The sequence below is a fragment of the Ovis canadensis genome, chromosome 13, assembly GCF_042477335.2.
Source record: "Ovis canadensis isolate MfBH-ARS-UI-01 breed Bighorn chromosome 13, ARS-UI_OviCan_v2, whole genome shotgun sequence".
Classification (NCBI taxonomy): Eukaryota; Metazoa; Chordata; class Mammalia; order Artiodactyla; family Bovidae; genus Ovis; species Ovis canadensis.
Window position 1 is genome coordinate 54943186 of NC_091257.1, and position 16826 is coordinate 54960011.

Genomic DNA, 16826 nt, shown 5'->3' on the forward strand with positions numbered 1-16826 from the left:
CCTGAATATATAAGAGGCTAGAAGAAGGAGCCAGAAAAATAAATTCAGTATCATCGGCAAGCAGATGGTGAATGATGTTGGTGAATGACGTTGCTGAATGTCTCCCAGGGCACAAAACCACTGCCGAGTAAGAATCACTACCCTATACATATATTGTTTTTATAAGATTTGGTTTATCTTCCCATTTTCTTCCATGTTAAAAATATCAGGGAATACACCCACATATTCACAATCTTGCTTTTTATTACACAGCAGGTAGCATAATCTTCTGTACTTTACACTTTTCACTTATTAATGGCACCTCTTAAAAAAAGTAATAAATGATTCCCCCCACATAATTCTTACTGTACTTCTTAGTCTAAAAGTAAAGTGGAAAGACAGCATTTTTTAACACTGAGTTTGCGTGAATGTGTATCTTAAAATTCTGAACAAGTTCACCTTTCTTGCAACACTTACCTTGCACACTCACTCGGCTCCTCTGTGGCATTCTTCAGTAAGATACTTATGAGGCAGTGCTAAAAACACAAAATGAAGGAAAGTAAAAACCTTGCTTAGTAGTTGACTTCCCACATGTTCTGTCCATGTTTTAAGGCAGTCTGGGGCCACTGAAGGACTGAGGAGGGCAGAGCCCCCAATCAAGGAAACCTAGGGAAGGACACAGAGGGCCTGGGGAAGCGCCATGGTGCTCTCAGATGGGGGAGGGCTCCCCGGGATCTAAAGCCCTCTAAAGAAGAGCATTTCTTTGTACACAACAAAAACTGAGCAGAGCAAATGATTCTTCCTGGGCTTCCCCGGTGGCTCAGGTAAAGATTCTGCATGATCCCTAGGTCAGCAAGATCCCCTGGAGGAGGACATGGCAACCCACTCCAGCATTCTTGCCTGGAAAGTCCCATGGACAGAGGAGCCCGGAGGGCTGTGGTCCATGGGGTCGCAAAGAGCTGGACATGGCTAAAAGTGACTGAGCACGCACACACGCATAGGAAAAAAAAAAAAACAACTCAGTTTTCTTTTTACCTGGATTATATACTGTACACTGAATTACATATTATTCATGGGTACTATAGATACACAAATTGATTGATTGATTTGAAAGCCATCTTTGATTGCCCCAAAGTCGCTGAGGAAAAAAATCAGCTTTATTCTCCAAGGAATAATTTAGAACTTCAAATATTAGTAGTATTTAATCAGGCCAATAATGGAATTGAATATTTCAATTATTTCTTATAAATTCATTTGATACACAAATGCAGCCTAATTAAACTAATAAAATTATCACAAAGAATGGTTCATTACAAAATTATGATCCACAGGGATGATAAACAGATCTAAGAAAAAATACCACAGAACCTAGCCATCAGTTACAACTGTAGCACACTCTGCATCTAGCTCATTTAATCCCACAAAACTAATGTTCTAAAAAAAAAACAACTATTGATATATCTAAAGGACTGAGCAAAACTCTCAGGGATAAGCAGCACAGAGCTTAATAATGGAAGAGGGAACCACAGAACCACACAGGTCGAGTGAGAAGATGCTGACCTGAGATTCCATCATGGCATCACGTACCTTGACATCTTCTGCTCCCGTGGCGACTTCAGCAACTTCAGGTACTGGCTGCCGCAGGGGGATCTCGCGGTAGGTGTTCGGAAAGCAGACCAGAGACCCGAGAATGGTGAGGGCTTCCGAACGAGGTGCCTGCACACAGGAAAGGGGAATGAGACACACACTGGCCTTTTTGTTAGAAATGTTAGATAAGCGACAACATGTTTTACTTTTCCACGGCTTCGAGACAGCTCTGCTGGGGCAATGGTCTCAGGGATGAAGTCACTATATGTTTACTGTTTTACTGCATGTTTTAAATACAAAGATTTTAAACGACTAACAGCAAAATGTTCAGATTTGCTGAAGACGGTCAGGGAGCTCACAGCTTCTTGTTACACAACCTCCAGAAGGCAAGACCCACACCAGTCACCATCCAGGCCTGGTCTCACCTGACCCGTCATGGCAGGGGATGTGGCCAACAGCTCCCGTGCTCCAGAGAGCCCTTCCATCAGTCAGACACCTTAGTGGATTGCAGAGGGGGCTTGACAGTCCCCGTGCTGGAACCCCTCATTTCTCAGGATCTGGACTCCGGGGTGCTGAGCCCAGTTCTTGGCCATCTCCCTTCCTAGACCTATACTCACTTCTCCAGGACATCCAGACCTGAGGCTTTAAATGCCTCCTCCATGTGGCTAACTCTCCACCACCACCTCTCTGTAGCCCAGGCTTCCTTCCTGAGTCCACATCTGTAGACCTGACGACGTGTCTGCTGTCTCTGCTCGGGGTCCAGAAGGCATCTCACCCCAACAGGCTCATCCTTGCCATGGGGTCCTGTGACTGCGTGATGCCCCCTGCCTCCAGTACTGCCCTCTCCTCTCTGCTCTTACTTTTCCCTATTTTCATGTTAACAAAATTTCTAAATGTATAAGTGGAAAAATGTGATATCCATGGACCCAACGCCTAGATGCAAGATGTTACCACTCTTGCCTCATTCATTTCCTTTTCATTTTTTCATTTCAATATTTAATATTTGTTTAAAACTTTCCACTTTTGAGACTTCCCTAGTGGTCCAGTGGTTAAGAATCTGCCTTCCACATAGAAGGAACATACCTCAACATAATAAAAGCCAAAATTATGATAAATCCAAAGCAAACATTACCCTCAATGGTGAAAAATGGAAAGCATTTCCCCTAAAGTCAGGAGCAAGAAAAGGGTGCCCACTCTCCCTACTACTATTCAACATAGTTTTGGAATTTTTAGCCACAGCAATCAGAAAAGAAGAAGAAATAAAAGGAATCCATATGGAAAAGAAAAAGTAAAACTCTCACTGTTTGCAGATGACATGATCCTTTACATAGAGAACCCTAAAGAAACCACCAGAAAATTACTAAAGCTAATCAACGAATATAGTAAAGTTACAGGATATAAAATTAACACACAGACATCCCTTGCATTCCTATACACTAACAATGAGCAAACAGAAATTAAGGAAATAATCCCATCCACCACTGCAATGAAAAGAATAAAATACCTAGGAATAAATTTACCTAAAGAAACAAAAGACCTATATATAGAAAACTATAAAACACTGATGAAAGAAATCAAAGATGACACAAATAGATGGAAAAATATACCATGTTCATGCATCAGAAGGATTCAATATAGTGAAAATGAGTATACTACCCAGAGCAATCTATAGATTCAGTGCAATCCCTATCAAGCTACCAACAGTATTTTTCATAGAACTAGAACAAATAATTTCACAGTTTGTATGGAAACACAAAAAAACCTCGAATAGCCAAAGCAATCTTGAGAAAGAAGAATGGAACTAGAGGAATCAACCTGCCTGACCTCAGACTATACTACAAGGCTACAGTCATCAAGACAGTACGGTACTGACACAAAGACAAAAATATGGATCAATGGAAGAAAATAGCCCAGAGATAAATCCACGCACCTACAGACACCTTATCTTTGACAAAGAAGGCACAAATATACAATGGAGAAAAGACAATCTCTTTAACAAGTGGTACTGGGAAAGCTGGTAAAAGAATGAGACTAGAACACTTTCTAACACCATAGCCAAAAAGAAACTCAAAATGGATTAGAGATCTAAATACAAGACCAGAAACTATAAAACTCCTAGAGAACACAAGCAGAACACTCTGACATAAATCAGAGCAAGATCCTCTGTGACTCACCTCCCAGAGTAATGGAAATAAAAGTAAAAATAAACAAATGGGACCTAATTAAAATTGAAAACTTTGATACACCAGTCAGAATGGCTGTGATCCAAAAATCTGCAAGCAATAAATGCTGGAGAGGGTGTGGAGAAAAGGGAACCCTCCTACACTGTTGGTGGGAATGCAAACTAGTACAGCCACTATGGAGAACAGTGTGGAGATTCCTTAAAAAATTGCAAATAGAACTACCTTATGACCCAGCAATCCCACTTCTGGGCATACACACCAAGGAAACCAGAATTGAAAGAGACACATGTACCCCAATGTTCATCGTAGCACTGTTTATAATAGCCAGGACATGGAAACAACCTAGATGTCCATCAGCAGATGAATGGATAAGAAAGCTGTGGTACATATACACAATGGAGTATTACTCAGCCATTAAAAAGAATTCATTTGAATCAGTTCTGATGAGATGGATGAAACTGGAGCCGATTATACAGAGTGAAGTAAGCCAGAAAGAAAAACACCAATACAGTATACTAACACATATATATGGAATTTAGGAAGATGGCAATGACGACCCTGTATGCAAGACAGGGAAAGAGACACAGATGTGTATAACGGACTTTTAGACTCAGAGGGAGAGGGAGAGGGTGGGATGATTTGGGAGAATGACATTCTAACATGTATACTATCATGTGAATTGAATCGCCAGTCTATGTCTGATGCAGGATGCAGCATGCTTGGGGCTGGTGCATGGGGATGACCCAGAGAGATGTTAGGGGGAGGGAGGTGGGAGGGGGGTTCATGTTTGGGAATGCATGTAAGAATTAAAGATTTTAAAATTTAAAAAATAAAAAACTAAAATTAAAAAAATAAAAAAAATTAAAAAAAAAAAAGAAAACTTTGATACAATGAAGGAAACTATAAGCAAGGTGAAAAGAAAGCCTTCAGAATGGGAGAAAATAATAGCAAATGAAGCAACTGACAAACAATTAACCTTAAAAATATACAAGCAGCTCATGCCCCTGAATATCAGATAAATAAAAGACCCAATCAAAAAAATGGGCCAAAGAACTAAACAGATGTTACTCCAAAGAAGACGTACAGATGGCTAACAAACAGATGAAAAGATGCTCAACATCACTCATTATCAGAGAAATGCAAATCAAAACCACAATGAGATACCATTTCACACCAGTCAGAATGGCTGCTATCCAAAAGTCTATAAGCAATAAATGCTGGAGAGGGTGTGGAGAAAAGTGAACCCTCTTACATTGTTGGTAGGAATGCAAACTAGTACAGTCACTATGGAAAACAGTGTGGAGATTCCTTAAAAGACTGGAAATAGAACTTCCATATGACCCAGCAATCCCACTGCTGGACATACACACTGAGGAAACCAGAATTGAAAGAGACACGTGTACCCCAGTGTTCATCACAGCACTGTTTACAATAGCTAGAGCATGGAAGCAACCTAGATGTCCATTGGCAGACAAATGGATAAGAAAGTTGTGGTACATATATACAATGGAATATTACTCAGCTATTAAGAAGAACACATTTGTGTCAGTTCTAATTAAGTGGATGAAACTGGAGCCTATTATGCAGAGTGAAGTAAATCAGAAAGAAAAAAACCCAATACAGTATATTAATGCATGTAAATGGAATTTAGAAAGATGGTAACAACACCCCTATATTAGGGACAGCAAAAGAGACACAGATATAAAGAACAGACTTTTGGATTCTGTAGGAGAAGGCAAGGTGGGATGATTTGAGAGAATAGCATTGAAACAAGTTTATAACCATATGTGAAACAGACGACCAGTCCAAGTTCAATGCATGAAACAGGGCGCTCAGAGCCAGTGCACTGGGACAGCCCTGAGGGATGGGATGGGGAGAGGCGTTTGGGATCAGGGGACACATGTACACCCATGGCTGATTCATGTCAATGTATGGCAAAAATCACCACAATACTGTAAAGTAATTAGCCTCCACTGAAATAAATAAATTAATTTTAAAAAAAGAATCTGCCTTCCAAATTAGGGGGTGCAGGTTCAATCCCTGGTCAGGGAGCTAAGACCCCACATGCCTTGTGACCCAAAATACCAAAACAGAAGCAATATTGTAACAAATTCAATAAAGGCTTAAAAAGTGGCCCATTTTAAAAATAAAAAGAAAAAAAAACTTAAAAAAAAGTTACTATTTTCAATAAAGCAAATTCAAGACACTGTGTCATTCCACCTCTGTGCCCTCCAGAGGGAGCAGCTGACTTGTGTTAACTCAAAATTTTGACTAAGCAGCTGTGGCCCCATCGAAACACCTCTCACTGGTTCCCTTATGATTTTAAACCTCAAGTTTAAACTAAGGCTGTGGTGGTGGTGGTTTAGCCACTAAGTCGTGTCCAACTCTTTGCTATCCCATGGACTGTAGCCCACCAGGCTCCTCTGTCCATGAGATTTTCCAGGCAAGAATACTGGAGTGGGGTGCCATTTCCTTCTTATAGGGCACCTTCCCAAGCCAGGGATCAAACCTGTGTCTCCTGAATTGCAAGACATTTCCTGCATTGCATGTGGATTCTTTACCAACTGAGTCACCACCTTACCTGATATTAATAAGCTGCAGTGATTCAAAGCAATTTGAAGAGGTACTGTCTCTTTATGCAATGTAACTCTTACATTCACATTCTCATATTTTCTCTCTTTCTCTTTAAAAAATGTTTTGGAAGGCTACTTTAATAACTCATCTAGCCAAAAGATAAATTTTCACTGAGAATGACCATCATGCATGAAATTATCACTAGAAAGGGCACCTGCATTTTCACAGGAAACTCTCAGAGCAAGTAAATAAAATTTCAATAATATATGATTTTCCTTCCTCTATCCTCTTTTTCCAATGCTTTTTTTTTTTCTGAAAGTTTTTTCAATTTTTTTCCAAAGATTTTTCAATGCAGATTTGAATGATTAAAAATAAATTAGGAGATTCTTAGAGAAGATTATCCTATAATCTTTTTTAGAAATAAGTATGAAAAGTTGTCATAATCTTTACAAAAAAAGTCAAATTCAACATTTTCCTTCCATCTTTCCACTCATCCTTCCCTTTTGCTCTCATCTCTCTTTCCTCCCCTTTGTTTTTAATTTATCTCTATAAGAAAAATTGCATGAAGGTGCCAGCATGAAATACCAGTGATACAAAGTATTAAGAAACAATTTAATTTAAAATCCAGGGCTGGAGTTTGAATTTGCCCTGAGAAAAAGAAATAAGGAGAATGAAAAAGTAACAATGTGTTAAAAAAAAACTTAGGTAGCTGGATACTCACATTGATTTTAATACCAGTCATGACAAACATTAAAACTAATTTATTTACACCATTTGAATTGAAGTTGTGTCCAACTCTCTGCAACTCCATGGACTGTAGCCTAGAGGGCTCCTCTGTCCATTGGATTTTCCAGGCAAGGGTACTGGAGTGGGTTGCCATTTCCTTCTCCAGGGGATATTCCTGACCTAGGGATCAAACTCAGGTCTTCTGCATTGCAGGCAGATACTTTACCATCTGAGCGACCAGGAAAGCCATTTGAAGAGGGGAAAAATAGGTCTGGACAGGTAACAGCCGCACAGAACACAGATGTGTACAAGTACAGATGTGAAAGCCTTTAAACTAAAACAGATAAGAATCTTCATTCAAAGGCATTAATACCTTGTCCTAATAATAACAGTATTAGGAGGTAAACATTGAGGTTACAAATAAGTTCTTTTTGTAGCCCTTAATGCTCATTTAGTCCACTAGCTTCTAGTTTTTTAGTATATGATGCTGCCTGAGTTTTAAGCCATATGAACAAAAAGATATGTATCAATTTTTTGGTTAAAGATTTAAAATTTCTAAGTTTGTATTTTAAGAACATATTTTCTATTAGACTTACAATAACTAAGACTTAATAACAAGAAAAAAGCTTCATTGAGTATGTATACTTAAGATTCTCCCTTGAACACAGACGTCCATGTCTGCGCCACCATTTACTGGAAAATGCTAATGAGATTCTAGGAGGCGAGTCCTGCTTCTCACTGTGCAAATGTGCTGAGATATTAGTGAGGATATGATTTCTCACACTCTGGCCTTTTGATGAAACGCCTTTCCACCACCAGCGTGTCATCTTATCCTACAATTTCACACATCAGCTGCCAGGGCATCTACCCGAGAGCCCGGTTTCACGTTGCACTAATGAGTCAACACCTGTTAGGAGTGGAGAAATCTGAACCTTGTTAGCCACCGGGAACCCTCCTGGGAGCCGGGTGTTGAGCATTGTCACACTCACCGCCAGCGTGTCTGCACTGAGGACCCTGCCAGCAGCCGTGATGAAATCCCCCACCAGCATGGAGAAGCCAGGCAAACCCAGGGAGAAGAAGCGGGGCGGGAAGTGCCTTATGATGGTATTTAGGATATCCTAGAAAGGGAGAGAAGAAAACACCACTGTAACTTTCAAGACCACAATTCCAAAGTCATCAGTTCATCTGTACATATGACTGGGCTCGGTTTCAGTTGTGTCTGACCCTTTACAACACTATGGACTGCCAGGCTACTCTGTCCATGGCATTTTTCCGGCAAGAATACTGGAGTGGGTTACCTTGCCCTCCACCAGGAGATCTCCCCGACCCAGGGATTGAATCCGTCTCTCCTGTGACTTCTGCATTGCAGGTGGAGTCTTTATGGCTGAACCACAAGGGAAGCCTGGTACATAAGGCTACTGTGTGATTATCTAAGAGAACACAGACTCGTGGGACTTTTTCAGTGAGAAAGGTTCTAGGAGATGAGTTAGTCCAGAGCTACTATATTCATTTTACAGGTAAGAGAATGGAGATGCTAAACCATTCGTAGGGTGACTTGTCTAAGATCTAAATCGTGGCATTGGGACTAGACGCTTCTGCCTTTTTCAGGCAGAGGCAAGCTCCCTGGACAAGCTACAGGAGTCTTTGTGTGTGCTGTGTGTTAGTTGCTCAGTCGTGTCTGACTCTATGCGACCCCAGGGACTGTAGCCCCCCAGTCTTCTCTGTCCATGGGATTCACCAGGCAAGAATACTAGAGTGGATTGCCATGCCCTCCTCCAGGAGATCTTCCTGAGCTAGGGATTGAACCCAGGTCTCCTGCACTGCAGGCAGACTTTTTACCATCTGAGGAGTATGGAAGTAGATGAATATATGAAACCTGCAAGCAGCTGTCAGTTCTCAACTTCTTCAGTTCATGAAAGTCAAAGCACACTATTCTATGACAAACTCCTCGAGTCGGCAGAGACGGAAACTTCACTCCTTGGGTGACTGTAAGAGTGAAACAGTGGGAGTGGAGAGGGTATGAGGTCCTGCTGGGATGGATCACATAGTGCGCAGCGCTCTGGGTAGAAGTGGATGGTGAGACAGCTGTGCCCGGTACAGCGAGTGGATGATCTCCCCCGGACACCAGGCTTCTCACTGGTGGGTGGCCAGCTGGCCCCTGCCTGCCAGCTCTGTTCTGAGACTGACACCCCATTCCAGCCCACGGCAGACCACCGCTCCCCTCCTGGACAGCATTCCTGCCATCCACGGCTGGGCCACATCTCTGAAGCCATCTGTGTGAGTGTTTGTGTGCAAAGAGGATTAGTAAGAAAACCACAAACTGTTTTCATGCTGTTCTAGGCCAAGTGGATTTATCAAATGTACTGAAGTGCTACAGGTATGTGACTTGCAGTTACATAACCTAGAATTAGTCCCCAAAAGTAGGAGTAAGAAGAAAAACACACCAGAAAACATCCCCAAAACCTTCCTAAAATTTCAGGGTGGCTATTTCAAAATCCTTAAGATAATCCCAATTTAACTTGATTAAATTAGAGTAAAGGAGTAGCAATGTGCTACATCCTAACAGGTTAAGTCCTTTATAATAAAAATAACCGCAGTGAAAAACTTGTAATGGTAAAAGAAAATTTTCCGGTGTTCACAAAACATTTTTCTATGGTTTCTTCCTTACACAGTCAGCTCACTCAGTGTCTACAAATCATTATGTTTATGTCCTTTAAAAATGACTGTGCAGTGCCTACTCTATTAAGACTCTTATATGGCAAATTACTTCACAACTACTAATGCAAGGTTTTAGCATTTCAGCAGTCATTTTCTGATACTGAAAAATAGAGAGATCAAACAGATAAATAAGCAGATAAAAGGGAGGAAGGAAGGAGGAAAGGAAAGAAAAACCCGAACCACGCTTCTCCAGGGTTAATGTTTAAACCTGCTGTAATCACGTCCTTTGATACATGTCAGTGTCCACATCAGCCAAGGCAAACATTCTAGGAGCTGAGCAGATGGACACTGCAGTTTAGAAAGTGTGTGGTCAACTCTCGCTCCAGAAGCGGAACAAAAGATCCACCTTTTTCATAATGAAGCCTCTGATTAATGCCCTGGGCTCCTCACCACACACCTGTAATTACTCACAGAGGTACACTCTGCGCTGGGCCTCGTCGAGGGGTATCAGGCATCAAGGTCTCAGGCAGCAGATGGAAGTGCTCTTCTGTTGACATCTGCTGCCACGAAAGGATTCGTGCAAACCTGGCTTGCCAGGTAGCAGAATGCCATGCATGGGAAGATTAATAATGCAAACAACCATGATGCTAACTTGGTTAGGTTTGCCTTCATTCCATCTGTTGAGAGGAGGAACTGAGCCTTGATCCCTGTGGATTTTTAACATCTTTAGCACACACTTAAATCACAGATTTTTTTTTTTTTAAACCACTGGAATTGAGAGGTTTAATTTTAAGAAAGGGTTTTCTGGGATGAGTTTATGGGAATTAGGAACAAAATCCTTTAACAAGCTAAAGCCAGAATTTATACATGAAATCCATTTTCGCTTCACAAGTTTCAGATATGTCAGGGCAACGAGCTGCAAATGGGGCATTCCAAAAAGTAAGTTGCCACCAGTGCTGAAGACAGCAGAAGTGCGGGCAGCAAGATCAAGTCCCAGGCTCCCCACCCCCTGGACTGCAGCCAGGCTCTTCAACGGAACCTGTTTCTATGGGCGAGAAGATTGGAAAGAGAGGGCAAGATGACAGATGGCTGGCCTGGCCTGCCCGCCACCCACGGAAGGCGGCCCCCAGGAGAAGCGGAGCCGCCAGATACAGCAGCGCTGGGCCGGGGTTAACGTGGGGGTTAAAGGGGGGGACTGTGTGGCCAGTTGGCCAACTTAGGGCCATATGTTGGCTTATTCCACTTACCCACACTGAAATGCAACAGCCTGAAGACTACATCTTAGTGATGACATTTTGAAGTCAGGAACAACTCGGGTGCTAGAAGGACAGCAGCTGCACCTTCCCAGAAGAGTGGGGTCCACCCAGTGCTTGGCCATTTCCGGGAGGAGCCCTCTCTCGCCTTCCTCTCCACATATCCCGAGCACAGTGATGGCTGTCGTCTTTGCAAAGATGGAAATCCTGAGACTGAAACTTTCCACTCAGTCAGCAGGCCTTTGCAGAGACCAGACAGGACAGTGCTTCTCAAACACCAATTATGCACATACAACCCTCATGTTTTTTTTGTTTGTTTTTTGTCATATTCAAGTCCAAAGGGAACACCATGTCGTTTTTTAAAAAGTAACTCACTTTTTTCCCCCATGTAAATAAGAATGTTCTGGAAAACCAGTATTCTGTGTCATGCCCGTGTGTGTGTGCATGCTCAGTCACTCAGTTGTGTCTGACTCTTTAAGACCCCATGGAGCTCACCAGCCTCCTCTGTCCATGGGATTTCCCAGGCCAAAATGGTTGAGTGGGTTGTCCTTTCCTACTCCAAGGTATGTTCCTGACCCAGGAATCAAACCTGAGTCTCCTGTGACTCCTGCACTGGCAGGCAGATTCTTTACCACTGCGCCACCCATGGGAAGCCCCAGCCTATGTAATAAATAGGAAATAACCCTTAAATCAGTACAATTATAGTGAACCAAGGATACTGAATTTTTGCTAAAGGTTCCAGTCGGATGCAGGCTCTCCCTGTTAAAAACGTGGTTTGCATCCTGGGCGGAGAGAGAATTCTGTCCCTGATCCAGCCACCTGCCTGGGAGTCACAGAGCTGGCAGAGCCAGGGCAACAGCTCCTAGAGTGAAACTCAGGGCTATTCCATGCCTCCTCCTTTGTGGGAAATGGCCCTGTTCTGCAGTCAGACTCTGGCAGCGTACAAAGAGTCCCAGGTCTGGGGGCAAGGCCCCCTGCATGTAGTCGTGGACAGACCACATTGTGCTGAGAACTTCTGGTTTCTCTTCCAAGCAGGGGCTGATTTCCCCTGGACTTGAATGTATCAGGAAAGATGTGAACACACGCCTTTGTAAACTGGAAAGGGTCATACAGAAGTAAGTGGAGTAAAAAGGGAAGGACTATGAGGGATTTTTGACTTTCTGTAATTTACTTTGTAGAATTCAGTGAACTGCTATTTTGCTGATACTCAGAGCTTTTTAAAACATTTCAAAGGTGGCCCCCAAAGCCTCTTAGATTACATTCTCCCAGAAGTTAAAAAAAATACAAATTGATGCTCTTAAATAATATCCTTAGAAAAGTGTTAAAGCAACCAGCCAAAGTGTATATAATTCACAGGGCAAATGATGAAATAAAAACAGGAAAAGCTCTTCTTTAGATGTGCTAGAGCCTGCTGTTCTAAGGAGTTCTAGAGTTTACCCCAATCAAGTGAGTCTGATAGCAAAAGTTAGTTTATTTTCCACATTTTAAAAGGACTGAAAATAATAAGCAAAACAACAAGCTGAATAAAAAATGGACTCTAAAATAGGAATGAAGTTTATTCTTGAAAACTGACCAGCATGAAACTCTTTCACGTGCTTTTGTTCAAGGGAAATATAATTCAATCTGTGAAAAGCTGTAGGAGGAAGAACGGGCTCCCAAACTAGTATTTTCCTCTCGTTTCTGGTTAAAAGTCCACACACATGCTACACTGAGTATGAAAACTAGATTGTAAGACGATAATTATGGAGGTACCGCTTATCCACAGATTCGGGTTTATGGGAAAGGAACTGGTAGGAGCATCTGTCTCTTATCGCTGATCTTACAAAAAATCAGGTAATTCAAACAGAGGCGTGTTGCTTCCTCCCCTCCAAAGCACAGTTCTATAAACACGAACCGCATTCAGCCTAGTAAATGAATCGCTTTAATTGAATGCTATGTACACAGCAACTGGAAAAACCATAAGTGATAAGAAAAACATATGGTGATAGCAACAGAAATTGGTTTATTCATTTTGCATAGTGCTGTTTCTTTAGTTCTCTTATAATTGACCTTTAGAACGACAAATGTGTAAAATAATTTTGTTTATTATGGCTCCAAACCTTCCAACAATTACACAAAATGAAAATTTAAAAGGAAGGATTCATTCTGGAAGCATTTCCATTGTTTACATAATTGCACAGCTATAATTTAGTGCTCGTGTTGTTATGGAAAATAAAAAAGGGCTATTATAGGCCATTTCAATTCAAAATATTGCACAGTGGTGTCAAAAAAAGGGGGGAAAACGTTCACTATAAAGCAGTTTAAAATGGATTAACCCTGTAAACAGAAGCATTTCAATATAACATTCGATGAAATACAAGTGTTCAAGAAGCAGCCATCCTTCACATGGAATTAGAAATGTTGCAACTGTACTTTCACACCAATTACATATATATTATTCACTTAATATTTGCTCACGGCCCAGCAGATGATGGTGGTAACACAATAGCTGGCCATCTGTCTCCCTGCTTCCTCGGCGGCCTCGCGCCCGCTTCTCGGAGCAAATAGATCCGGTTATTCCCCCCGAAAGTCACTCAGACCTTCCAGGAGGCCAAACGGAATTGTTCAGAAATAGAACCCATGTGTGCGAAGTCGCTGGAGTCCTCCTTTCACATATGAGGGAAAATGCTAAACCATTGAGTGATTTCCTCGCTAGTTTTCAGAAGACACCTTTTCTCTATAATAGTCTACGAAAAGTTCTTCTGTTTGGGAAGATGTGGACTGTTGGGATCCGGTTATCCCATTAATCTGGTTAACAGATCCCATCCGTGGAATTACTAATTAGCAGAAGAAGTGAGTGCAGAGGGTTACTAGGAACACTACCCCTAGACATAATCTAAACTTTCTTTAACAATGAAAGAGGCAGACACAATCCTTAAGTGCCTCGACAACAAATTTCTAAGTATCAATGATCACCTTATTGGCGAGGCTGATATGCTGAGTGACAGAAAAGTCTTGGCTTCTGAAGAACCACACCCCACCAAAGTTCAATCCCAAGGTCCCCTCACTACTGCTGCCGAGTTTCTACTCCTCTAGCACCTGCCCTCCTCTACACACCACAAACTGCGACCTGGCCCCACCAGGCTCTACAGTGGTTCAGGAAGGGCTTTTGCTGATAAGGCTTTATGACTATGGCCTGTAAGTCGATTTATGTTGATGTATGGCAAAACCCATCACAATATTGTAAAGTAATTATCCTCCAATTAAAATAAATTCATTAATCTAAAAAAAAAAAAGAAGGAAAGAAAACATAACAGGGACTTCTGGTGGCCCAGTGGCTAAGACTCAGATCCCAATGCAGGGGTTCAGTCCCCCGTAGGGGAACTAGATCCCACATGCCTCAACTAAGAGCCAGCGCAGTCAAATAAACGAATAAAAATACATATTAAGAAAAAGAAAGTCATAACAGATCATGTCATAAGCACTGCCCTTATAGAAAGTCACTGGAAATAAACACAGAGGACAAAGCTTAAAAATTACTTTCAAGATCTGGGCCAAGGAATACGCAGTACAAGCAATTCGTTCTCTGCTCAAAAGGCCAACTGTGGTGTAATCTGTTTGGAGGAAAGGCAGAGATTTTTATGCGTGCTGGACAAATGTGACTTCTCTGGGTGTAACTATGTTACCAAGGCCAGGAGAAATATGACAGGACAGAGTAATTGGGTTCTGCCACTGGAGAAATAAAATCACCTCCTACTTCTCACCCTGAAAAGTGCTTTGGAGAAGACACAGCAAAGCAGAGAGTGACAAACACAAAACAAACTTCTAAGGGTCACAGGCACTGCTGCTTGAACCATATGCATAGGACCAGGGACAGAATTAGAAGGCAGATGGCAGAGAAAGCCACTGCAAACTACAAGCCCTATAGGAAAGACTTGGATTTTTTTTTTTTTTTATGATTGCTTAACAATGAATCCCTTATCTGAGAAGAAAAACTCAGCTCGCCTTTAAACTGATGAAGACAGGATGATTGCTCAAGGAAAAGGGAGAGACTGATTGGTTAACTGATTTTAAGAAACACTATATGAATTCTGACACTGGAGTTGGCAGTATCACCAGCCTGTCTTACCTGCCTCTTTTTCTTTTTGTTGTCTATAAAAGCTTTAAATATAATTTACCTAGAATAATTCACGCTTTAGAGAGTACAACTTAGTGGGTTTTAATACATTCATGGAATCGTGCACTGTCACCACTAACTTGCGAGGCTGAGAAGGGAGGCTGCAAACCCACCAGGAAGTCCTGGCACATTTACGATTTCAGCAGATGAGGGACGCTGTTGAGAGTCACAGAGAGAAGGGACTTGCCAGCTGCCCCCACCCCGGCCCCCTGGCCCTGGAGATGCCTTGGTCTGCCTCTGTAAGGACCGTCTTAGCCGTGACCCTGATAAGCCTCAAATCCACAACATGACAGTTTGCACAACAGGCTGGCCTAATGAGGGTGATGCAGGTGCTTCGGAGCAGTGATTAACCCCTCGCGACAAGACTTTAGCAAGCGAGGGCTTCAAGGAGCTGCTGCTGGTAAATGACGAGGTGGGGGGGGGATTGGGGGGAGGGGAGCACAGAGGCTGTGTCGGGCTTCCTTAGTGGTTCAGATGGTAAAGAATCTGCTTGCAATGCAGGAGACCCTGGTTCAATCCCTGGGTCAGGAAGCTCCCCTGGAGGAGGGCATGACAACCCACTCTAGTATTCTTGCCTGGAGGGTTCCATGGACAGAGGAGCCTGGTGGGCTAGAGTCTATGCAGTCGCAAAGAGTTGGACATGACTGAGGCAACTTTCACTTTCACTTGGAGGCTATGCCAGTCTTGTGTGTACAGACTGAGCACTCAGCTCACTGGTCACAGACACCTCGTTCTGGAAGAGGACCACCCCAATAGTCAGATCTGTGCACAAAGGCATCTGTGCATCCCTAGAATCTACCAGGGCCTAGGAGGTGGGGGAGTAGGTCGGACGATGCTAAACTCTGCTTTCTCTGTGGCTACCACTTGCTTGTTGCAGAAGAGGCCGAACTTAGTCAAGTCTCTCTACGCTCTCCTCCACCCCATCCTCAATAGCTTTGACCATGTTCTGCAGCAGAAGCAAGGAGTCACAGCCTCACTGAGAAGAGGCTGATCAGAAACACACTAATGGCACCTAACCACGTGAGAACCTATAGAATCACTGAGGTAGGAGTTATCCCCATGAGTGAACCACATTGTTTAGTTGCTCAGTCGTGTCTGACTCTTGTGACCCCACGGACTGTAGGCCACTGGGCTCCTCTGTCTCTGGGATTTCCTAGGCAGGAATCCTGGAGTGGGTTGCCATTTCCTTCTCCAGAGGATCTTCCCAACTCAGAAATGGAACCTGTATCTCCTGCATTGGAAGGCAGATCTTTACTGCCTGAAGACACCAGGGAAGCCCCAGGGTGTGAACCACGCACACATATGTAGGTACTAGACAGGCAGCCACACTGTTTGCAGATTCACTGTTTGTCTCAGCAATACCTCAGCTAGAAATAGACACTCCTCATGACAGTGAACCAGCCCAACCAGTCCATCCTAAAGGAAATTAGTCCTGAATATTCACTGGAAGGACTGATGCTGAAGCTGAAACGCCAATACTTTGGTCACCTGATGAAAAGAACTGACTCACTTGAAAAGACCCTGATGCTCGGAAAGATTGAAGGTGGGAGGAGAAAGGGATGACAGAGGATGAGATGGTTGGATGGCATCACTGACTCAATGGGCATAAGTTTGAGTAAACTCCAGGAGTTGTTGATGGACAGGGAGGCCTGGCGTGCTGCAGTCCATGGGGTCACAAAGAGTCGGACACAACTGAGCGACTGAACTGAA

At 42.7% G+C, this 16826-nt stretch overlaps 1 protein-coding gene across 9 annotated transcripts in view; it reads right to left on the reverse strand.

Annotated features, from left to right (window-relative positions):
- The window catches only part of RALGAPA2 (Ral GTPase activating protein catalytic subunit alpha 2), a 277106-nt gene that overhangs the window by 125074 nt on the left and 135206 nt on the right, over nt 1–16826 (reverse strand). For all 9 annotated transcript variants that reach the window (XR_011248179.1, XM_069547852.1, XM_069547851.1 and 6 more), the window contains 3 exons: nt 8039–8167; nt 1567–1695; nt 457–515 (listed from right to left, as the gene is read on the reverse strand). Coding sequence is in view for 8 of the 9 variants with exons in the window: in XM_069547852.1 (XP_069403953.1) it covers nt 457–515; nt 1567–1695; nt 8039–8167 (317 nt within the window). In the remaining variant the exon portion in view is untranslated. The remainder of the gene's footprint in view (nt 1–456; nt 516–1566; nt 1696–8038; nt 8168–16826) is intronic.